At 27.4% G+C, this 25,232-nt stretch overlaps 1 protein-coding gene across 1 annotated transcript in view; it reads left to right on the forward strand.

The window, feature by feature from the left end:
* LOC129972103 (gonadotropin-releasing hormone receptor-like) overlaps positions 1-24,780 on the forward strand; it is a 96,239-nt gene extending 71,459 nt beyond the window's left edge. Inside the window, exons 2-4 of the mRNA XM_056086091.1 lie at positions 2,882-3,081; positions 14,263-14,277; positions 24,142-24,780. Of these exons, the coding sequence (XP_055942066.1) occupies positions 2,882-3,081; positions 14,263-14,277; positions 24,142-24,649 (723 nt within the window). The 3' untranslated portion in view covers positions 24,650-24,780. The remainder of the gene's footprint in view (positions 1-2,881; positions 3,082-14,262; positions 14,278-24,141) is intronic.
* The last annotated feature ends 452 nt before the right edge of the window (positions 24,781-25,232 follow it).

Consider the following 25,232-nt stretch of genomic DNA (forward strand, 5'->3'; position numbering starts at 1 on the left):
CTTAACGAGTTTTAAAACTTTTAAATGTTTAAAACTCTTTGTAAATATTTACTTGTTTGAGTTTTTATTTTTGTTTGTTCTAATGCGGCGAAAAACAGAGGAAAAACGGAAATTTTTGAGGACAGAAGAGGACGACGAAAGGGTTCATTATTTGCTATCTCGAAGAATAAAACATTAGGTCTAATAAAAATATTTTCTTTTAATAGACTGGGACTCATTTAATTTGCTGAATCTGGTCATGAAATAATTTTCAAATGGTATTGGGGATTTTTTATCAAAATTTTGTGTTGATGTTTTTAATGTTAAATAATTCATTAATTATTCCTGTACCTTGGTAATTACCATGTATTTCTCAAAACTCTGTTCCCCCTATCAACGAGCAGGGTTTTAATACACAAAATGATAAAATAATTTTATAAATTTAAAAAATTGATATTTTTATTAATTTATTTCATAATGCAAATCTTGTTTAAGAAAATAAAAGGAACTGTGTAGAGATTTTTTTTAATGAGATCAATGAAGCTTCATATATAAAATCTGCACACAGGGTGTCCTAAAAAAAGAGGAACAAAGATTTATTTCCTTAAATATTACAGCTACACATATACTTCCTATCATCAACTAAAGTGCGCAAATGTTTGAAAATATTTTGGTTTATGTAGAATAATTATAAAATGTGTGGGAAAAAATTGTATCCATTCATGCACACTCAAAGATTCATACTGTAAAATTTGCTGAAATATTAAAAGGTAAATTAATTAACTTGAGCAATGTTTTCATATTTCTGACCTGCATTTGAGTGAAATTTTCGTTGCAACTTTCAACAAGGCGCATATCACGAATACAATTATCTGTAATCATGATTATTAAAAGGTTAAAATCAAAAGATAATACTAAATTTAACTTTCAATAACTATTTAAAAAATGAGATAGTACATTGAGATGCCTAAAAACTTGTTAAAAGTGTAACAACTATCGAATTCGTCATTTTCAACAGGTTTTCTTTTAATTTATTGTCAAATATCTACAGAGAGGGTATTGATAGAGTCAATTCATTCTTTAGTTCAGACACAATGTTAATCAAAATTAATTATCGGCCATTATTCAGCGTACTGTTTGTTGTACATTATGGAACCAACCAAATAGTTTCTAAAAATGAAAAAAAAATTGATCATTTACAAAAATTCTATTCTTTTCCTTTTTAAATATCAGCCATCACAGAAACCAATGTATTTCATAGAGCTGCCATCTTATTTTATGGAATCATTAAGTATATATCTAGGTACAATATTTAGGAAAATAAACTTGTTCCACATTATCGAAACACTTTCACAATTATGTAACGTACGTAACGTTATATATTATGCTAATGTTCTTGATACGGAAATACTCTTATTACTTATTGCCAAATGGCAAAGTAAAATATAAACAAACGTCAAAGAAATGCTTCAACCTTGAAACATGTTAACTGTAAAAGCTTTGCAAAAACTTAACTGAAAGTTTTTACAGTTATAATATAACACTTATATAATATTAATTATATATATTTATTATATTATAATGAATCTTTGAAGAAAAGATCTCTGAAACCTTATTTCAATCAGAGGGAAGAAGATGTGAAAGATATCAAGATTATAGAAATAGGAGCCTTTCAGATAGAGCGCCAAAATAGTACGCTGATTGTCGCTTAACTGATCTGTGGTTCTCTCATGATAATTGTAGTCATCGATTTATCTAATTAGATTATTCCTTCTTTATTTCAGTTAAAAGAACGAAAGAAAAGCGAATCTAATTAGATGGATTGACCGAAAATCATGTGCGAGTCATGCCAATGAATGTGTTTACTGTTGCCAGATAGACAATCAATACTTAGCAACTTTTTGAATGTTTAATCTGTGGAATGATTTTCGAACAGAGAAAAAAGCTATAACCTTATTGACAGCTAGCTTAATTATTAATATAGTATTTAGCTTCCAGAAATCAGCTGATTCGTTGGTAATATTGGCTGTATTTAATTTCAGTTAAATTCTTTAGGCTTAATTTTATGTGCATGCTTCCAAGAAATTGGAAGGCATTAAAATTATGCTTTTTAATAATTTTTCATAATTGCGGTTTATTTTGTATATAAACTTTCCTAATGGACAGCAGTCCCATGAAATCTGAGCACTATTAAAAAATAATTGTCAGGTTTGCGGTGTTGCAAATTGCCATTTTATTCTTCTTCTAAGAGACAGAGATATTAAGCAGAATTCCAGCAGTGGAAGAAAATCCCGTGATTAAATATTTGATCTACTGATGATACTGATTGAATTTCAGATCAAAAATATTGTTAGAAACCAAGCAAAATACATATTTCTAAATACTGCCGAAAATAAGGAAAATTTGCACGATTATTAAATTGATATCATTAAAAAGATAATTTTTTTTAAAAATTATGAAATGATGTAGAAACCTTTTTTTTCTTTGTGCAATAAAAGTTTTGGAAGTTTTCGCGAAAAGATATCAAAATTCAGCTTAATTATTAATAATTGTAATTTTTAATTAAAAATTTATAAAATCCAACATTGAATTGTACATTACCACTTTCCAAAGTATGCATGTACCATAATTAGTAGATCTAAATCTAATTCTCTGCTCTGTAGAGTACCAACACATTTGCATATATATATGTACACATACAGGCATTTAAGTTTATTATTAGTACAGACTTGAAATGATTAATTATTGGTTATATTTCAATTTTTTTTTCAATTATTGTGCTGCTTTACCAAAATTTGCATAAAATTAACATAAAATTTCTGAATCGGAAATATTAGGGAATTTATTAAGATGTAAACATTTTTCCTAAATAGGAAAAGTAAGAATTTGCTTCATTTTTCAGATGTTTATCTTCAGTGTGATGAAAGGACCATTCGTTGAAGAATTCTACCAGTGTGTGACCTACGCATTCTACACAGCACAATGGCAAGAACAACTCTACACCACCCTCACCCTCATTTTCATGTTTCTTCTACCTCTACTCATCCTGATCACGACCTACACGGCCACCTTCGTCACAATTGCTAGTAAGTGGAATATCTTGTTTGGCATGGAATCTCTTTATTTTATGATGTTTGTCTGCTTTTGTCTGTTACTGAATCATTGTATTAACTGTGGTTTGAGCAATAATTTCAAATTTATACTACGAAAGAAAATTATCAATAGAAAAAAAAAAGTTTTTTTTTTTTTTCATTTTCTTTTATTTTTTTGTAATAATGTAGATCGTAGAATATCGTGTAGATAAAAATATATACTGTCTAAAACAAAATTAAAAAAAATCTTTTTGCAATCGATTTACTATTAAAAAGCAATTACGGGATGGACAGATCGAACATTGATTGCTCATTAATCAGAATTTTGAAAGTTTATACATTTTATAGGAGGCAGATAAAATATGTTTCATAATATACTGTTTAGTTTAAAAGAAATACTGGAATTATTAATGTTTTAAAAACCATTTTACCTTCGAAAATTTCCAAGTATAGTTAATATATTATAAAGCACTTCTGAGAAAATTTAAACATAATATCTAACAAAAAAAAATCTTACTATCAAATTTTCTTTTCTTTCAATAAAGAATAAACATTTTTCTCCGAATCAGAAATAAATTATATTTTGATATTTAAACTATACAATTTTGGTATAGATAACACATTGAACCTAACCTAACGAATATTTTTACTAAAATTATCATTCTTGCTGAAAATTTCAAATATGCAACAGGTGCTAAATTATTCACACAAAACACAAAACCTGGATACTCGACATCGCTCTGAATAATATGAAACAGAAGAAAATATTTTTTTAGAGAGATTTTTAAAGCCTTCAATTAACCAACATACATATTTTAACGCTGATAACTTTAAAAATGTGTTGGAGACAACCTTTCAGAAACATTTTAAAAATTTAAATTTTGTCTGTTACTCTTTACAATAAATGGATCGAGCTTTCTGCTTAATGGTAGAGTTTAGTATGTGACAGGCATGCATGAATTTAAATGTGAATCTTCTATTCTGAACTACAGTTACTAAGGCTCCTCTAGAATTTTTAAGGCCTTTCTTTGCAATTTTCAAATTTTTTTACGTCTCTTCACCATTTATTATTTACCTTAAGGTATGTTCAATTCCTTTTGATACTAATTTTAAGGCACAAAGTTCAAATAATTTTTTTATTTGATTACACTTATTGCTTTATTTCTTTAGCATTTCATTAAACTTTGAATTCTATTAATTAAATTTTAATATAATTAAAATAAAAATAATTTGAACTTTTACATGTATGTTCATATTATTGAATAGACTAGACCACTTCGCTTGTATTGTTTCTTATTTCACCTTCCCCTTATTCCTTGCATAAAAATTCCGGAAATTTGAAAAATTCTTTTGCATTTTTTGTCCAGAAATTAATAAGCATTTCTTCAAAAAACATTATACATTGAAAATATACAACATACACCTGAAATTCTTTCAAAAATAAGCAATTAATTTTGCTCTGTATCTCTTTTATGTCATTTACATATATTTGATAATAATATGCCAATGCAGGACCTAGCATTTTCACAAGCATAAATTAAAAACGCAAAAATTTAAAGAATAGAAATTAATGATGTGATGCAGAGAAGGGTATGAGTCACTTGCCATCCGATTCTCATTTCAAAACTTTCATTATGTACAAATAACCTCTCTCTTCAAAAAATGTTTACTCATACACAAATTTTACTTTTCTCAAATTCGATTTCGAAGTGGTTTTCCTGACAAAATTTTCGTAACCCATTTGATAAACCAAAATATTGCCACTTCTTTCTATAGTTCGATGTTGTTTCCACAATCCAGTTTATTATGATAGTCTAGATATTTCATTCATTTACCACCTACTATATCAGTTTCATTTTATTTTTACTGTATTCTTGAATTTAGCGTGCAATTTTTTATGTTAGATAGATATTGGATTGGTAAAACGTTAGTTTGAGCCATGTTTTGTTATTTTTCTTGTGGCGGATTGTGTTGAGCGAGGATAGAACCTGGGCCTTGTGGTTCGCAGCCCAGTGACATGACCGCAATACAAAATCAATTGCTCATGTAACGTAGCTGTTAACTGGCTTATAAGCTTTCACCATAGACTCTCCCTCCAGTGAGTCGGAGGTGAGATGAACGATATGGCTGTTGGGTGGTGATGTATTTAGCTATTGATTCTAATGCACCTGTACCCATTTGAGTAGCACCAAGCTTTATGGCGAGCGTGTGTGGGTGAGCGGTTGCTGATGCTATTGCGTCAAGTAAGTCTGATGACTTTGGGTTGCTGCGACCGTTTTGTGTTGCTGCGTTAAGTGAATCTGACTACTTTGGTTGCAGGTAGATGGCGCCACAACAGCTGAGCGAAGGTTGAAGGTTCATTGTCCGAGGTCACCAATGTACATGTTTGAGGTTCGAACTCGCAACACTAGGGTTCAGAGCCGAGTAACAAAGCCACTAGACAAAAGTGTATACTCTATTCCGGAGGTCTTACTTTCGTCTTACTTTTTCAGATGGTTTTGGCAATTTCTTAAAATATTTTACTTGAAAAGAAAAAAAGGCTATGATAGAAAGTTTCAAATCTGAACATTTTATCTTTCTTTAAATTCTCAGTGTGTAAATTATGGAATTAGATTATATTCATCAAGATAATTGATTTTCGTGATAATTCGTTAAATGAAATTTAAATTTTAGATCTCTTCGAATGTGTTTATGAACAAGTATTTTTTAAAAACGTTTCTATGAATTAAACAAGCTAGATGCATAAATACCCGTTTTTTTATTTTTTACCTTAAAATTGTGAATTTCTATAAATTTCGGACGAAATTCGTTAATTTGAAATATGTATGCCTACTCATGTGCAAACTGGATATGATAAAACAGAAACATCAACTGGACAGATATACAAAATGAGTACAGTGAAACTTTCTATAACGATATTATTAGGACCTAGATAAAATACGTTTATAGACATGTTAGCATAAACAGTTTTAGTATATAAAAATATATTTTTAAACATGAAATTTTATGTAAACTTCAAAATGAATATATCACAAAAAAGTTAAAGGTATGAAAATAAGTTTATAAATGAGTTGTTTATAAATGATGTTTATAAATAAAGTTGTATGCATAAATTATTTCGTACGAAAATTAAACAAAGAAAACTTATTTAAAAAAAATTATTAATTTCATTTACTTAAATAAAATTATTAATTTTATTTGCCCATTTTTTATGCAAATGAAATTTTACGTAAACTTCAAAATGAATATATCACAAAAAAGTTAAAGGTATGAAAATAAGTTTATAAATGAGTTGTTTATAAATGATGTTTATAAATAAAGTTGTATGCATAAATTATTTCGTACGAAAATTAAACAAAGAAAACTTATTTAAAAAAAATTATTAATTTCATTTACTTAAATACAATTATTAATTTTATTTGCCCATTTTTTATGCAAATGACATTTGCTTGCAAATATATTTCACCATATTTAAGGAATTCGTATGCATGCCGGAAGCATTTGATACTATTGGGGAAAAGCTAATAAATAATAAGCCAATATTAAAGAGCAGATTGATCACATGATAAATATCACTATGGAATGAAGCTATTGATAAAGACTTTCCATTTTCTCTTCATTCCGCTATTTAAATTAGAACTTCGTTCCTTTTCAGAAATTTATTCATCATATATTAATGAAATATTCGAGAACTTATAATTTGTTTTCTGCTAGTTAGAAATGGTAGATAAAGAAACGCGCTTTTAAACTGGCCCATGAGGACATCTGCAGAGGAAATCCGTTTATCATGCAACAGCTGATTCAGTGCTTCATATGCAAATATCATCAGGACGAAGCTACTTTAATATTAAATTTCTTGATTTGTTCAGATTTGTCTTGACTGGAAGCTACTTAGAGGTACTTGCTTTCACTTCCAGTCCTCTCCTCAGATCATTGAAAGTACTTTTTTCCCTATTCAATAGCTTCGAGACATTTAGAAGCAGGAATATTAGAATCGTCGCTAGAGAGGGGAATCGATTGAATTTCATTTCATTCCATAAGTTATTCATCAGAATTCTATTAATTTCCTTATTTTAAATTATGTATAAAACTCCGTTACTTATGAATGCAAAATTAACATGAAATTCTGTAGAATGAAAAGTGAACCAATGAAGATAATTAGAAGTGCTTAAAGTAACGATGCTTTATACTTTTCATATTTTTTTTATATTCTGTTTCTATTTTCAATTTTGTTTTACTGAAATGAGAAAAGTTTGATAAATAGATGAAATTCAAAAAGTATGTTTAATAAATAAATTTGCAAATTTATACGTATATTTAATAAAATTATTTTGTATTTTTGTTTTTGCAGATTTTTATTTATTTGTTTTTCTTTACGTTTATGCAAGTTTAAGATTTTCTTTTTATACTTTTGTTGTAATGTATGTTTTAATAGTTTTCTTTATATTAGAACAAAATAACCGAAATAATAACGTGCGCAAAGGAAAAGATAAGGATTTTGAGAATTTGTGGAGAAATTTAAAAATTCGTCGCAGAAATAATTAGGTACAAAAAATTGCTATTAAAATTTAATAGACTCCCTTTTTGCTACTATAGTTTCCAAGATATTTTAGGAGATGTCAACATTACATCGTTAATTTGATGTAGAAAAAGAAGCTTAATTGATATAAAGATTAAAAAATAGCTGGAAAGATGAACGAAAAAGATTTTAAATTAGAGTTAGTATTAAATATCTTTAATCTGAAGACTTCATATCTTCCGAATAATAGAATTCATGTGAAATATTTGATAAAATATTCCGATGCATCATTATAAACGAAAGTTTCCCTGATTGAAGTATCATTTTTTTTCCGTTGTCGAAAGTTTAATTACATTTATTTGCTTTATTCAACTAATAAAATACAAAATGTTGATTATTTTGAAACATGCCTTTCATTTCATGTTTAACTTACGTGTAATGCTAACATAATTTAATACTTTAACTAATGTACATGCATGCTTAGTGTCATTTTTCTGATGATATATGCATCATAAGCTCATATAAATAATTAGATAAATCTTCAAATATTTTAATTTGCTATCAAACATTATTTATATTCTCTCTTTTTCAGATTCTGGTAAGTTTGATGGAGTACGAAATTAGCTGTTTGAAAATATAGGCTAGAAATTGTAAGTTAAAAATTTAATTTTTTTATGATGCTTTGTGAAGATCATTTTTAAGTGTGTAATGCAATTACACATTTTATACGTGGATACAAATATAAAGACAGGTTTATTTGAATAATACAAAGCTCCCAAACTGTTAAAATATACATTTATAGTTTAAAGATTGACAACTATACCCACTTGAGTGTAAAAACTAAAATAAACAAGCAGGGGAAAAAATGAAATCTGCTATTAAGAATTTCAAGTTATCATGCAAGAACATAATTTTGTTTTTTAAATCACGTATCAATCTTGGTTTCATTTCGCCGGAAACAAATTCATGTTCTCCCATGACTCATATTTAGCAATTACCAACATTTAGAAAAGCGATGCTTTTTGACCATTTCAGAGTCAATCGAGTTTAAAATTGTTTTCTTGAGAACAAAATTCTTTTTTGTGAAAAACTAGTTTAAATAATTACATAACTATCAGATTACGCATGCATCGATATTTAGAAACGATGGATGGATAGAAAACGATTAAATTTTCTTTCGGTGATAACGTCTTACTATCCTGATGTTTATTGACCAGGAAGACTCGGATACATGGCGGTAATCCGCACCAAGTTGTAACTTTTTTGTTGGCGATAAGTCGCCAAAAGTGACAACCTAATATATCATTTTCTAATAACACTAAAAGCTTAATATTGATAACTCAAAAGCAATAAATCGTATTTTGAAGCTTTAAAACCTCAATCCAAAACAACATCGTGTTTACACATGATTAAAAAAAACTCCAAGTATGACATAGATTTCTATGATATGAGCCCAAGAAGATGAGAAGAGCACCTAGACGCCCAATATACTATTTCAAAACTTCTAGTTGATTTACAGATTCATTAAAAGAGTGCATATTATACTAGAAAATAGAATTTAAATGATGAACAAAAATGTTAAAAATAATTTTGAGGTTTACAACTATTCACCTGTACGCCAGAAAAAAAAATAATAAAACTAAGCAAGGTAAGTTCAAGCAAAGTATACCTATAATATTCAAGCAAAGTATACCTAAGCAAGGTATACTCAATAATATATACATATTTTTTTTTAAGAAGTCGAATGAAAGATGAATCTGATATCAATCAAAGCACTTAAAAGCTCTAAAAAGCAAAGCAACTCGGGAATTTTCTTATTTCTAAAGATTGTAAAATATTTTTTTAGCACACGAGAAAAAATTTCGTTCACAGAAAAAAAAAAAAAAACAGGGAGAAAATAATTATTTAAATAAAAAATTATTATACTACTCTTTTAATTGCTAAATAGTAGCAATTAAAATTCCTTCTAGCCCCATACAGATTCCTAAACTCGTGCAGATTGTCCTGAAAATCTGCGATGTGAACTATAAAAATTCACATTCCCAAGAATATATTTGATTCTTGGACTGTTATGGAAGATATTCTTCTTCCCATAGAATTGGGTCTTTTAATTTTGTGCTGCAGATTATTTTAATAAAATTGCAAAAATAGTTTTTATGACCAACTCAAATGCAAGTTATTTCTGAACTTAAATATAAAATGGTTAAAAATTATTTATCTAACATCCGGCAATAAGCACATTCAAATCGCATTGACATAAATTTTGTAAGGAATTCCAAACGATAATATCGATTTTTTTCTTATAAATGCAGCTAAAATTATTTTACTTTCATCTTCAAAGAAGATTTCATTTTAATTCTTAATAAATATCCCTAGAAAGGACTAAATACAATTTATTGCACATGATTTAATTACTTAGTAAAAATGTATGAGATGCAAACTTTTTTCAAAAATCAGTCACTAAGATAATTTTGTATTATTTTCTATCATGTTAAATGACGCATTCACTAAAAACTATAAGATGTTTATGGAAATTTTTATATTTCATATTTAAGAGAAATCAAAAGAAATATCACATTTATAAAACATTATAAAATGCTTTAATTTTTCTCATTATCTTGTTGGAAATATATTATAGCATCCTTGAAAAATTTTTAAGTTTCATTTACTAAAAAATGTCAACAGAGATTAAATTAGTTTGACTTGAAATCTTCACAATCCTTTATCTTACAGTCAAAGCACTGATTAATTATCCTAATTTAAATAGCATTCATTTGACTATGGCTTGCTCAATACAATTTAAAACATCATAGTTTATATTAACATGGACTTCTCATCTGAAAGTTTAACATTTTAAGAAAAAATATTCCATTAGTTGTTAATAAAAACCTAATTATAATATATATATGAAATAAATCTGCATACTTATTTTTTATATTTAATTGTTTTTCTAAAGATCACTTCAAATTTTGCCGCAGATTAATGCATTAACTGTATTTTAAAACCTTTCATATTAAAAGCTTCATCAAAAGACATTCATTAATATTATATTTAACTTAATTTTTTTAAATTTTGGTTTTGAATTGAAAGTCTGCTTTTAATAAGATTTTAATTCTCTCAGAAGTGTAATGTGAACTTTAAAGGAAAAATTCATGTATAACTGTTCATTAATACGTAAAAAATTCAAAATTTAAATCCTTTCAACTATTTTACCGAAAAATGTAATTATATTAATTAAATTTATATTTTATCTCACCAATAAAGAAAACACCCTAAGAGGTTTTTGCCTTTCGATAATTTTTAATTGATACTAGACGCTTAAAATTCTTTACATGACATTTGATGTGTAAAATTATAAGAAATTAGCTTCTAAAATTTCCTTTCGTTTATACATTTCTTCATTTTATATTAAAAACTGGCACAAAAATTCTAAGAAACCCATTCACTTTTTCGAATCTAAGGCATAAAATTTTAATAAAAAAAAGATGAATTATAAATTTCATATACAACCAAAATTAAGTAATGACATTTTTTTTTTAATACAGTCAAACTTTTTTTCCTAATTAGTTCTTTGCAGAAAATTTTAAATCATTTCTAAAAGGTTAATTTTGCTTTTAAATTTATAAACAATAATACCTTTTTAGTATCTGTTTTTCATTATTTATTTCATGCGTATAATTTTAATGTCTACCTCGCTTGCAATTCAGTTTAAATGAACAATTCAAAAAAACATTTTCTTAAGAAAATTAAATATGCTTGCATTAAATCTTCATTTTGTGCATTAATAACAAATTGAGCATGATTACACATGTGAAGATGAAAATAAGTTATTTGAAGGGGTTTTTTTTCTTTCACATATAATTTATTTATTTGAAAATAAAATTTTCTTCAATTTACTTTGATAATTTTGTAAAAGAATTTCAAATAAATAAATAAAATTGTACTTCTTTTAATAATTAATTGTTTCAAATCTAATCAATAAATATTTGCACTGCAAATAAACCCACGTAACTTTTTCAAAAAATTATTTCCTAATTTTTAGAATACATTTATTTGTAGAATTGCAATGAGACACAAGTTTTCTTATAATTAGAAATATATACTGCTTTAATATTAATTAATTCAGAATAGCTAAATTAGAATTTCATAACTTCACCCAGTTATCTTTATAGCATAATGAAACTTGTTCTGGATATCTATTTATGGAATCAGGAATATTTATATGAAATGTTTCAGCGCCAGTGTGATAATTAAAAAAAAGTTAAGGGGGTAAAAAGAATGTTAAGAATTATGCTACATAACAAAACCGTAAATGCTTTTTTTTCAACCTAATTAAAGCTGAACTAATGCATAGACAAGAAATGAAATAACGTAGTAAAGTAATCAAAACTTAGTCTAAAAGAACTTACATGATCTTGACATCAAGTTGCAAATAACTTCGAATCATTTTCAAGATTCCTTTTGTATATCAGAAACTCTCCGACAGCTGGACCCACCATCGCTTTTTTTTTTTTTTTCCATATTAGCGTCAAGTCTGAAGAAGACGAATCTCATAATCCAGCAGTTGGAAAGAAGCGAGTGTTAATTTTCTTTTGTTGATTCGAGGGGAAACTAACACTTTTTCTTTTATATTACCCTAAAAGGAGAAAATTGATAGAAACTGGAAGATGATTTTTTGGTGATATGTTCTATTATTTGGCAGAAAATGATTCAGACCATATCAGAATTCATTATTTTAAACTAAAAATAAGATTCTATTTGCCAAATTCATTACTGAAATGAGTGAGGACTTATAATATACAGAACGAATCAGCAACTGAGAAACACGCTCTTATTGAAATAATTTAAATATTCAGTAAAAAAAAAACCAATAATTAGTTTGTCTATCCAAGACAAGGCGATACGATGTAAGGACCACTGAGATGATCTTTGACAATTCCATTCAAATGTGCATCCAGCAAAATATGGGCTATATAAATAAGTTTTATTCCTATAGTTATATTGAATAAGTTTTATTTGTATATTTTTATAACTTTATTTATATTGTTTATTGAAGAGAAAGTGACTACACTTCAATTAATATATATATATATTGAAACCAAACATTTTTTTAAATATGAGCACAGAAAACAGAATCGCTCAGCATTGAATTCTTATAAGTATTACAGATTTTTTTTTTTTTTTTTTACAAAAATTCAATTTTCAATTTTAATTTCAAAAGGATTTAAATATTTATTTTGTTTCAGTCAATAAATGTACTTCTGAGAAAATTATGAAATCTAAATTTTGTATCTTCCTTTGATCACTAAGAGTTATATTCAGTGAAAAAATGTTGATACTAAAATTGTAATAAAAAAAAATCAGTATTCTGTAAGCAAATAATGTCATGGCTATCACTATCTTAGAAAAATGAACAATTTCTTAATATTTTTAAGGCTAATCAGCGCTTAAAGGGCTGAAGGGAGTACCTTCTTTCAGACAATCAATGGAATGGTCTAAAATTCTCTGTTTTACCAGATGATAATATTCAATTTTAATAACTGGCTCGGATTTAGTCTCAAAAGAAAGGATATTTGTGAAATTTAAAATATTAGTGTCTCGAGAATATTTCACTAAATATGATTCATAGGACCAACGATCTGTTTAAAAATATAAAATGTAATTCACAATAAAAATTATTGACTAAAACATCATAAAAAATATTCTTTACTTCATTTTAAAACCATTTTTACTATTAGATATATAAGACTGATACTGTTTGGAAATTAGTTGTAAAGATTAGATAAGAGTAGACATCCGGTATATATATTAACCATGCTTGCAATAAGTAATGCAGAAGTATTGCATTAATAATAGAGATATTTTGAAAGTTCCTAGAAACATTTTGTTTGCATTTATCATTCTTGAAAACGTCATATTTCTTGTTTATTTCTTTTCTTTAGCCTTTAGTATTAATTTGGAAACTCGCATTTTAAGGAATAAGAAAATTTAGGCGATTACCAGTTAAGTTTTGGTGAATAATTTTATTAAATTCTCTTGCCTTTGAGCATCCAGATCTTTGCATGTAGAAAATTAAACACTTAAATCCATTATTTGGATTTGTTAAATCAAAACCCACTCTCTTTTTGAAACTACAGGAAAAATTCTTTACGTACATCTTATACATCAGCCGTCAGATTTCTGAGTTGGTATTTTCCCTTGTAATTCCTAGATAAACTAGTTTGAACGATGATAAGGACACAGATTCCTCCCACGAAAAATCCTCCTACACAGTTCAGAAACAGACGTTTTTTTTTTTTTTTTTTTTTTTTTAAACACTGGGACTCGCTTTTTCAGAACAACACAGAAACCGTAAGCCTCAAGGAATAATAACAAATCCAAGCACTTCTAAGGAATTGGTATTTACTAATAGTGAAACTCCTGCAAAAAAGCTCAAAGGAAACTATAAACGATGTGCATTTTGTCCATGTAATAAAGACAGAAAATCAAGGTTTATGTGCCAAAAATGTGAAAGGAGTCTCTGTGTAGATCATCAGTATGTAATTTGTAAAAACTGTCTCTAAACATGTAAGTAATTATTATTAAATTCACTTAAATTCTTAAATGCATTGTTTTTTAATATTTAATTACCTAAGGTTTGCTTATAAACAGTATTAATTAATATTTAAATAGCAGAAATGAATTAGGGTATGAGATACCCGGACGAGTTCTCGTGTTCGAAAATGGGTGCGAGTGCTCGCGGGTTAACCATGAATTTTACCCTACAGGGAAAATTAATTAACTAAGATTTTTCTGAGACATCTATTTTCTTCTTTGTAATAAAACCTTTTCTTTTTATTTGAAAGAAGCGAACAGCTTGAAACATACATATTTGCATAACCTTTTAAGTACTGCTTTTAATTATCTATATTATTTGTGAAAAAGTTCGGCGCAAAAGAGTTATCGACACATTTCACAATATTAACTAACATTAATTCACCCTATCCTCATAATTTTCCCATCTTAATATATCAAGTTTTTATTTGAAAGTATATTTTGGACATGGAAAATATTAATTGCACGTGCATAATTTAGCATATTACTTCATAAATCATTACCAATTGTTTAGGTACCTGGGAAGTTAAAAATTTTTGCTTATACTGTTAGGAAAATTCAAGCCATAAATTATATGTCTTGCACAAAAGACTCAACCACACTATTAGTATTTTTAATGATTATCGCCCTACAATTTCTTGCATGCTGTTTTTTAAATGTCACAAGGTTCCCATTTATTTTCACATAAATTCACGGAATTATTTTGTATTTTTCTTTCAGACTATTATTTATGGTTACATGGCACTTTTCATGTAACCGGTCTTTATACCTATTTTACTGAATTATCAAAAAAAGATTTAACTGTGTTCTGAATTTCCGAATTCATATTATAATAATCAATTATTTTCTTAGTAAAAGCGCAAAGAATGGGTTTGATCATGAAGATTTCCTTTGATGAATTTATTATTAATAATACATATAAATTAATTCATCGGTAAATTATAAATAAATATTTGCATTATTTATGATGTATGTTTACTGGTGCTCTATATATCATCATTGTAAAATAATAAGACGCTCTGGTGTTATAAAAGCCCAAGATATTGTAAATACTACACAAGGATTTTCTTTGCAATTGTGAAACGGAAATATAAAAATGATATTTTTTTCCTAAACAGCGAAATTACAATACGTGTGAACTGTAACTACAAAAAATATGGCAACAAAATACATTAATTAAAATTGAATTTATTCATTTTTAAGCTAAACGAATAAATGCGAATGGCAATTCTCCTTTCTCTCACTCTCTCTTTTGTTATTACATAAGTTGGGAGTAGTTAATGATTAAAATGAGATTTTTTTTAAAACTTAGAATTTTATGATGAAAAACAAAATGTTATTCGACAGAATCGTAGGAACTAGAAGTGCGTAATCGGAATTATTGGAAGTAGATGATCTGGAAGTATTATAAATAACCTTCCTTTATTCAATAGATTATAGGATAGATGACAGTAAATGATTCGATTATAAATTAACTATAATTAATTACAGAACAATTCCACAAAGAAAGATTTACTGATAGAAGTGGAAAAGAATCAAGAATTTCTTTTTTTAATGTGGCATGTTATTGTTAAGTAGCGTATTGCTTCGTATGAACATCATAATAATGTAAGCTCATGCATTAAAGGCATTTCTTCACGGGCGTTATTCCTTGACCAAGGGTTTATATTAAGGCGATCTTCCCAAATAGAGCTTGGTATGGGTTCTTTAACCCTCTCATTTTCTAAAAAAATTCGAGTCAGGTTCTCAGAATACTGGAACATCCAAGATTCTCTATCAAAGCTAAGAAAATTCCTTGCTCCCCTCAAGAACTGCAATGACATATCGTGTTTAAAGGATTACTATACAAACCTACTATACATACTAAGCTGATGACTATTAACAAATTTACTTTGAATGTATGCTCCTTTGAGTATTTGCAGAAAAACCTTCCTGCCTTGCAAACGCGTTTGAGGAAGCGCCTTTAACAAGCAAAGTAAGCACCTCGGGTACTAATCAATAACGATTGACGAAAACGAGAGGAAATTCTCAGTTATATCTATTCATCCGCCGTAGTTCCATTGAATAGCCATTGGGTCCCATCAGTATTTATAGAGATAATATGAAGCATAAGGTTTAAATTAACTAATCTTTAACTGAATAACGCCTCGAAATGAAATCCATGGAAGAACACACAAGGTGCTGTACTTATAGTTAATCAATTTATTTTATAGTTTTTTTTAGATGTTTTAAAATTATTTTCTGAATTTTAAAATTGAAAATTCATGCTATGATATTTTCTTTCTTTTCTGGAAATATGATTGAACTTGATCATTAATAATTTAAAATTATTTAAAAATTGGAATTTGATGAATATTTAAGCAAATGAAATTTTCCTTAGTAATCAAAATAAAAATTTTCTCAATTTCTTAATCAGTTAGTGCAAGTCTACCTCAGCTCAGACGAAATAATTGATATGTTAAATAATATTTCGTACATGAATTATTAACCGGAATCTAAATATAAAAGGAACTGCACGAAAAATTTGAAGCTAAATAGAAATTTATGTTTAAAAATGATTTCTTTAAGAACGAACGTATTCAGAATACATTATGCAGCTTATAAAGGTCAGAAATACACATAAAAAATTTCTACTGCTATGAATAAAAAAGTATTCTCTCGAATAATGGAGAAAACAATACAAAAATTTCCTCAAGTTTTGAAACAGTTTTTGTACAATTTTTTCTTTTGGCTTTAGTAAAATGGCGGAGGATGTTAGTAGCAAAATACAATCACATTATATGTTGAATAAAAACCATATTTTTTGTCTTCAGGGGATTTTCGATGAAAGAGAGCAAATGTTTCGATACTCAAACAAATATTGTCGGCATTTAGGATCTGTATTTATTTCTTTTTATTATTTACATCAGTGGTTTATTATCTGCATTGTATTTTTTTAGCATTGTTTTTGCTTTAATAACATAATCGAAAGACAAGAAATGTTTTAGAAACGAATTAATCATTATGTGCAAATGTCTGGGTCATTAATTATTTTCATTACTTCTGTTCCTCGACATAAATTTTGCTTCGTATATACGAATTTTTCGTTTATGTACAAAATTATTGAAGTGGATATCATTATTATACGCAATTAATAAGAACATTTATGAAAAAAGCATTATTTCATTAGATTCTATGTATTTTCAACAGATTTTTTTGATTAAGGAGAGATTACCTGCCGTTAGATTACCTGCATTATATATCTCAGATAATATTAGTTGCGACTGAACAATGTTATTATTCAAAATTTACTATTTACAATGATAAAAACCTAAAACAATATATTCTGGCAAAATCTAGAATAGTGTCTAATGTACTCTTTTCTTTTTTATATCATGACTACTGAAAAAACAATTAGTGCTCCATTGCATGTAATAAATACATGTACAAAATGCTATCATTCGCAAATTTCAAAAAAAAAAAATTATTATTATATTTACAATAATACATTATGAGATACAATAAAGACTCAGAATAAATACTAACCAAATTGAAGGAAGAGAATCATTTTTATTTATTTATCAAAAATCTTTAAGCGAAAATGAAATCCTAAGAGTTTCTGACACTGGAAACAATATTTTAAAGAAACTAAGTTCCAACAAAAATCATGAAATTGAGAATTGTTAGGCATTCAATGAAAAAATATTATCAATGAGAATAGCATTTACATTCATTTAGCATAGTTGAGTTTACCATTTAATCACTGAAGACATTAGAATAGTTATTTGAATTCCAAAGTTTCAATAAATAAAACTGATTTTTAATTTTCTTTAATATATTGATATCTGCACATCTTAATAAATTATAGTTCTATTTTAAATACTTAAATAAATATCATAATAATTTATAAATATTACATAAATTCGACAATATATTAGTTGATTACAAAAATATCTTATTGATTATTCCATTCATCATTTAAAATTTATGATGTCAGTTTAAAAGGAGTCAATTACATATGAGGATGCACATCCTAAACAATTGTCAAACAACATTCTTTTGATGCTGCATTCAATACATCCTTTATTTTTAATAATCAAATTATTTAAATTCTTATAATAAACATCAAAATAAGTGTTTTGTTCTAAATATAATTTATGGTTATTAGCTGCCAATAAAACTTTGATGCCATATAAGTTCTTGAAATATGCCAAGAAATAATGAGAGAAGGAAAAACTTGGGATTCAAAAGTTCTTGAGTTCGCAAAATAAGCTTCTTACATTCCAAATTTTCATGTGGTGAAAATGTTTGGTTTCATTTCTCCAAGAAAAAATTCGAACGGATAAAAGGAAGAACGTGATTGGCTGCGATGAATTTAAAGGGAAATTGGATGCTCTCTTTTTAATAAACTGAACTCCAACGTGTTGAAAGAAAGTTTATTTGGTTGGCTTCCTTTTCAGAAGAAATAACCAAAACTTTCCAGACATTTTTTTTTATATGACTGTATTATTATGTGTCATTTTGGAGCTATTTTGGGTTGAACGATTGTAGCCCCTACAATGTTTGTGTGCAACATATTGATTCTATCTTTGGGATATCTATTGAGTGGACAATTTATGAAGATTTAATACACGCCCTTATTTTTAGACACATAATAAGCGACTCTTTCGTTAGCGTTTTTAGATTTAATTTCACTCTTTTAATTAATGTTTTTCTGTACCTTAAATTCACAAATTATACAGTTTATTATAGCAGTTTTGTTTTTCCAAATTGATAGATTTCGCTCTGTTGCTTTCAAATTTTTCAAGTCATTTTAAGAAAGATAAGTTCCCGGGTGTCGTAGAAATGTATTTTTTTCAATGAAAGAAACGGCTATAATGGAGAAAATTTCAATTAAGAAAGTGATGCGAGGGAAAACACGAAGTAGTCAGCTATTTGAAGCTGAGACAGAGTTTTCTCTTCCGGTGATGTTTTCTCCCAATATTCGAGGACATATTAGATGTTATTAGAGAGCCAGATTGCAAATAAAGAGAGAAGGTAGTAAAGAAGGCAAACAAAAGAGATATTAATGAATGTGAACGATCTCCTATTCCTGTTGTAACATTACAACGAGTTATTGCCATGATTTTATCTTATAATTCTAAATGATTAAAAGGTATGAAACATGCTAAATGTCGAAACTTCTTATATATATAAAGGTAAAATGATTCCATGCATTTACTGGCGTATTGATTGAGTAGAAGCAGTGATTTAGAGAGGGTTTAATTCCTGCAATTCCGTATAAGTTGCCTGGTACACACAATATTTCATGCAACCACAAAAGTTAAATGTCAAAAAGAACTAAATCAGGAGATCAAATGACATGAATTTTGATTGAAATCTCATAAAATCATCATCGGGCCATATTTAAAGTCATCTACAGGATTTTGAAAATAATAATGGGTAAAAGAAACGTTTAAGGATCATGTTCATATTGCATGATATCAGTAATTTTGTTTATATAATAAGCAGAAATATAATAAGTTTTTCATTTAACATTTAGATTTAATGTTTCTGGAATAGCCAGAAGATTCTATTTATCTATCCGGATTCTTCTACAGTAACCATATTAAGCTCCAATCTATCTATAAGAAAATATTATTGTATAATTCTTTAATGAAAAAAAAAACACACAAATTTGCTTTGAACATTATCTGGATGTACGTCGAAGTAATAAAATAAAGAATTCTTCTAAAATATTCATTAATTTAAAAAGAGTTAGATTGGAAAACAACAAAATGGAAAGAAGATCATTCAGAATTATATTTTATCTAACGTAGATCGGAAATGCACAGTATCTGAATCATATTTCAATTAATTTCATGTTAAAATAATTCTGTGCACCTATCTTAAAAGCCTTTATCTTTAAAATAGTTTTCATAAAAGTTTCTCCTTCATGAAGTTTCAAAATTATTAAAGATCATATTCCTTGGTTTTGATACATATATGTCATCAGATATTACTTTTCACTTTCATTCTAATTATTAATTTCCTTTCAGAATGTTTCAGCCTCGTTTCTGAAAATTCGAAAGTGCATTTTCTTTAATATTATATTTCTTCATTTCTTCTTTTCTGAAAATGAAATCGAGTTTCTGATTTGCATTTACATTCGAGAAAGACATTTTATTTATTGTTTTCATTCCTTTACACGTATATTATAATTACGATCTGAAAATTTTTAATTAACTTTTCAAATGCCAAATACTTTAGATTTGAAAAACAAAAACACAATTCTTCTGTTTGTTTCCGAAATAGTGCCAAATAATTTAAAATAGGAAAATTAAACCACTTAACATTTAGAATTTCTTATAAATATTTACAATCAATAAGAAGGCTTACTACATTTAAAGTTCATAATTAAATCTGGATTTTCAATAGTTTTATTTTCTGTATATTTGAAAGTTGAACAAGAATTTTGAAGAATAACCGAAATTCAATTAACTAGTCCTAAAAACAAAAAAGTTTGATTGTGCTTTTTCTTCTGTTTTATGTAAAATTATTAGGCTAGAATACTGCCTTACACCAATGTTTCCAGATAAATTATGTTTTGAATAAACTAATATTAATTTTTTGTACGTTATCCCAATCAAAATTTGCTTAAATAATCTTTATTTCCACTTTAATTTCATGCTTTTATCAATGTACGCATGCAAATAGTCATTTTTGTTTCTTTTAGGCGCACTAGCATTTTATTTTAATTTAAAAAATACTTTAAACACTTATGTGCCAATTTGAAATATTGTTTAAATATTATTTATTTGTTTTAAATGAGATTCAAATTATACAATGTATCAATTTTACATAGATGTTTTCTTGAAGATGATTGTAAATGTATAATAACACCAATGCCAGGTTAACATACATGCAGAGACAAAACGTCCAAACGTTTAGATGTATTAGATTCACTCAAATTTTTATATAGATACCAATAAAAGATCTGATATTAATCTTTTGACTCGGAAAAATAATTCGATGCATAAATATTTACCTAATACAAAGATTTGATTATTGATCCGAAAAATAAATATCTATAATTGTTTTAAGGTGAATTCTCCCTTTTAATTAATCTGCATCTTCTTACAACTCTGCAGGTGTTTTTAACAATCAAAATTAAATAAATAAATATAATGTCAAAATGATGCACCGTGTTGAATGGCGAGTGAGAGTCCGAGTGCAAAGGGTTAGAACTAAAAGCTAGTATGTGATAAAACACAGTTAATTTGTGAAACTAAATGTCTTCAGAAATCAGGAGAGAATACATATAGCATTTATTTTTCTGAAAGGTCAAATAAAAGTTCAATATATTTTCTGGCATTTTCATGGTTCCGCAATTTGGTGTATTATTCAATTAAAGCAAATAAATTTATGCAATTGGTTTTTTTACGTATCTCTTCTTGGTGTTTTAACAAATGCAATAAATTGCTTACACATCAGAAACACTTCCCATACACCAGCAATTTGTGCTACTATAATGTGCTTAATTTTCTTAACGTCAGTCTATTATTATTATTATTATTTTAAATTTCAGGCTTATGTTTCAAAATTTAAATTTGGATGCAAAGAGTACTGTTTTTTGTTTAAATTATCCATTTAAAAATCATTTTCCTTATTTAAAATTTCAATCAAATTTAGTTTTTAAAAGAGTTTTTTATAAGTATATAAGAAAGCATGTTACATTTGAAATATTTTTTTATTCTTTTGATTTGGATAAATAGTTACTATGGTACATTACATTTTTTTTATAAATTAACTAGTAAATAGTGCAACACTCATCTACGAATTAAATAAGATTAATTTTTTAAGTAACAAACAATCTCTGAAAATACCAAAATACCATCGAGAACACAAAATTGAACATAATTTCAAAATTCAGTCCTTGCAGAAATAAAACAAAGCAAATTAAATAAAAATATTTAATTAGAGGAAAAGAATGAATTGACCAGTCGTTTCTTTTTATTTTGGACAGCAAATATGAATTTTTATAATAAACAAATATGCACATTTATTTACAACATTATGTCATAAATATTAAATGAGATCTTAGTATATTATTAATTTTTGAAATATTGTATACCTGCTAATAAAAAAATTAGTAATAAAAAAAAGATATCATATTAATAATTTTGCAGAGTACCCACCACTTATCGACACAAAATTATCCATTTTATGGAGAAAATTATATAAAAAACTTAAAATCAGTTACTCAAATAGAAATAATTATTTTATAATTTGTAAGTTTAAAATCAGTTTTTGGAATATTCTGGAATCATGTCATATTTATTATTTTTCGAAGAAATCCTCACAGTGAATGCATATTTCTTGCAAATACTTGATTCCGATTCTAAACTCTCAGAGACATCTACAGATAAATGCGGGTGTCTCGATCAAGAAGTCCTCCAAGGGAACTTTTCTCCCTTTAAGTTTCTCTTCCATCCTTCCTCAGAAAGCAGAAGACACCTTCCTCTGTATTTGTGCTTTTAGCTATCTTCTCGCATTTCTTAATAGGTAGTTTTTGTCGTTTTATTTACTTCTCATATTTAGTCAAAAAATCCCATATATTGATCAGTAGGTAACTCATTAGGTGAGTTGTGCACTGCAATCTCCAGTGTATAAATATCGAATCACCTGAATGGGTGGTATCTTAGGGATCAAACGGTGGGATATTCTTTCTGAGGTTTGCGTTAAGATTGGCCACTGTCATTAGGGGGTGGATAGATCTAATAATCAATATTAACCACAATTCATAATTCAGTGTTCTGTTTTTCAAATTACAAAGCTTACTGCTTTTCTACTACTTCTTCGCTATTTCTAAAATAAAAGATATTTCGAGAACAGTTGTCATAATCTCCCCATAACAATTCTCGGAATTTTTCATAGCATGTTGATTTTTGAGCATCTTCTGAAGACAATCAGCATATTTCTTGAAGTATGTCCTTAAATATGTAGTACAATGTTATGCACTAGGCCAGACTTAAATGTCTCAAAGGCTTTGATTCTTTTATAAAACTTCCTCGACGTTTAAATTAACATAACCAGTTAACCTCTGTTACAAAGCAAATATGAACATTTGTACCTTCAAACTATTGATTTTTCAAGGCAGGAGACATTTCAAATTGCAGACATTTTACTGATTACAGAAATACATAATTTATAAAATTTCAACTTTTCAAACTTATTATCTTTAACAATGAATACAACAGGAGCTCCTATTATATATATATTTGCCTTTTTCTCAAAACAACGGTGTTTTTTTTTTTCAAATTTCAGTTCGCAGAGAACGCATTCTATTTAATATAATCGTATAAAATTTTATATAACTATATTTACAAACATTATGCATCTATTGAACATTTTTTCGTGGGCACAAGTATTATTTTTAGTGGCTATTTATGCAAGATATTTTTTTAATTTTTTTCAGATATTCAAGTTACACAACATTCATTAATTTTTTTAAAACTTTTATTATCAGCATATTTAAATGAAAATAAGTTCACTATAATTATTAAAGGGTTATTAATATATTATGTTAATTTTGGAATCCTTTAGTCTGAATTATTTTATCTGAAAGCACCGATTTGTGATCATGAACTTGAAAACCTCGCATCACAATACATTTAGAATAATAATTAAAAAAACAGTACTTTAAGTAACAGATATTTTTCTATAGATTTATACTTTCAATAAATTATTCGTTATGTATATCCTCAATTTAAATTAGATATTAAATTTTACTTGTGAAAAAAATCCCCTTCATTTACAACTTAAATTTCGGCAATTTTCCTCGTCGAGAGAGTCTCGTCATTATATGGAATTACTTATTTATATAATTAAATACACTTTAAAATAAGAATTTACCTATGTATATGAATACAGGTTTTTTTTATTAATTATTTATAAATTGAAGGATATTTTATGTATTTTTCTTTCAGATCGTAAAAGCACCTTGTCTGAAAGAATCATGCGACCTCCCTTCCATGATGCCAGACATAAAATTCTTCAGAAAGCTAAAGTCAAATCTTTGATGATCACAGTTGTCATCGTCCTCACATTTGTCGTGTGCTGGACACCCTACTACATCATGATGATCATATTCATGTTTCTTGACCCTGATGAACAACTCAGCCAGGATTTGCAATCAGCCATCTTCTTCTTCGGTAGCTCGACAGCAATGCTTAATCCTCTGATCTACGGGGCTTTCCATTTGAGAGCAAAGAAGAGCTCCCGTTCCAAATCTACCTCTTACTATAACAGCAATTCCTCCCGAACGGACAACACATTCATGACTACTTTCCGACGCAGTCATGCCAGAAAGAGCGCTGATGAATGCGTTGGTCTACATGCTAACGGAAGCCTGGCCCTCCATAATACCAGAGAAAAGAAAAGTCTTGTGGCAGATTTCAAAAGTTCGGAGCGAAATTCAGAAAAGAGTCTCGTATCATCGTTTTAAAAACATAACGATTTCTGATTGTATTTCCTGGAAAAATTTCTCTTATGTCTATTTCCTCTATAAAAGAACTAGATATTCTGGTACAGTATTAAAAAAATTATGTGTTTGATGTGACTGCATTTTGTATATACATCCTCGTATTTCTAAGCTGCAATATAATTTTTAAATCCCTGTGAAGTTTGTAAAATGCTTTTGAAATTTTTTTATTGCAACATTTTCGAAAAGTTTTAAATAAAAAAAAATATTCGTACTAATTATCGTATTCTATTTTAAAGAATTGCTTGTATTTCATATATTTTCCAGGATACATTTTGAGATAATATACTATTTAATACTTTAACTTTATTATCAAGTGAAATTTTTAAACAGTAAAAAGAAAAAAAAAATCAAATAAAATGTTTTTATTGTGTTTGTCTCTGTTATACAAATATAGGAAATTAGATTTGTTCCCCTTCTTTAAAAACCATACAGTAGAGATTTATCCCAGCACTTAATATTTATGGTTTATGGTATATTCCACTAAGATAAATTTTAATAATCAATTCAATTTTATGGTTATATGAGCACATTGCATTCATATGTT

This window comes from Argiope bruennichi, chromosome 1 (genome assembly GCF_947563725.1).
Source record: "Argiope bruennichi chromosome 1, qqArgBrue1.1, whole genome shotgun sequence".
Lineage (NCBI taxonomy): Eukaryota > Metazoa > Arthropoda > Arachnida > Araneae > Araneidae > Argiope > Argiope bruennichi.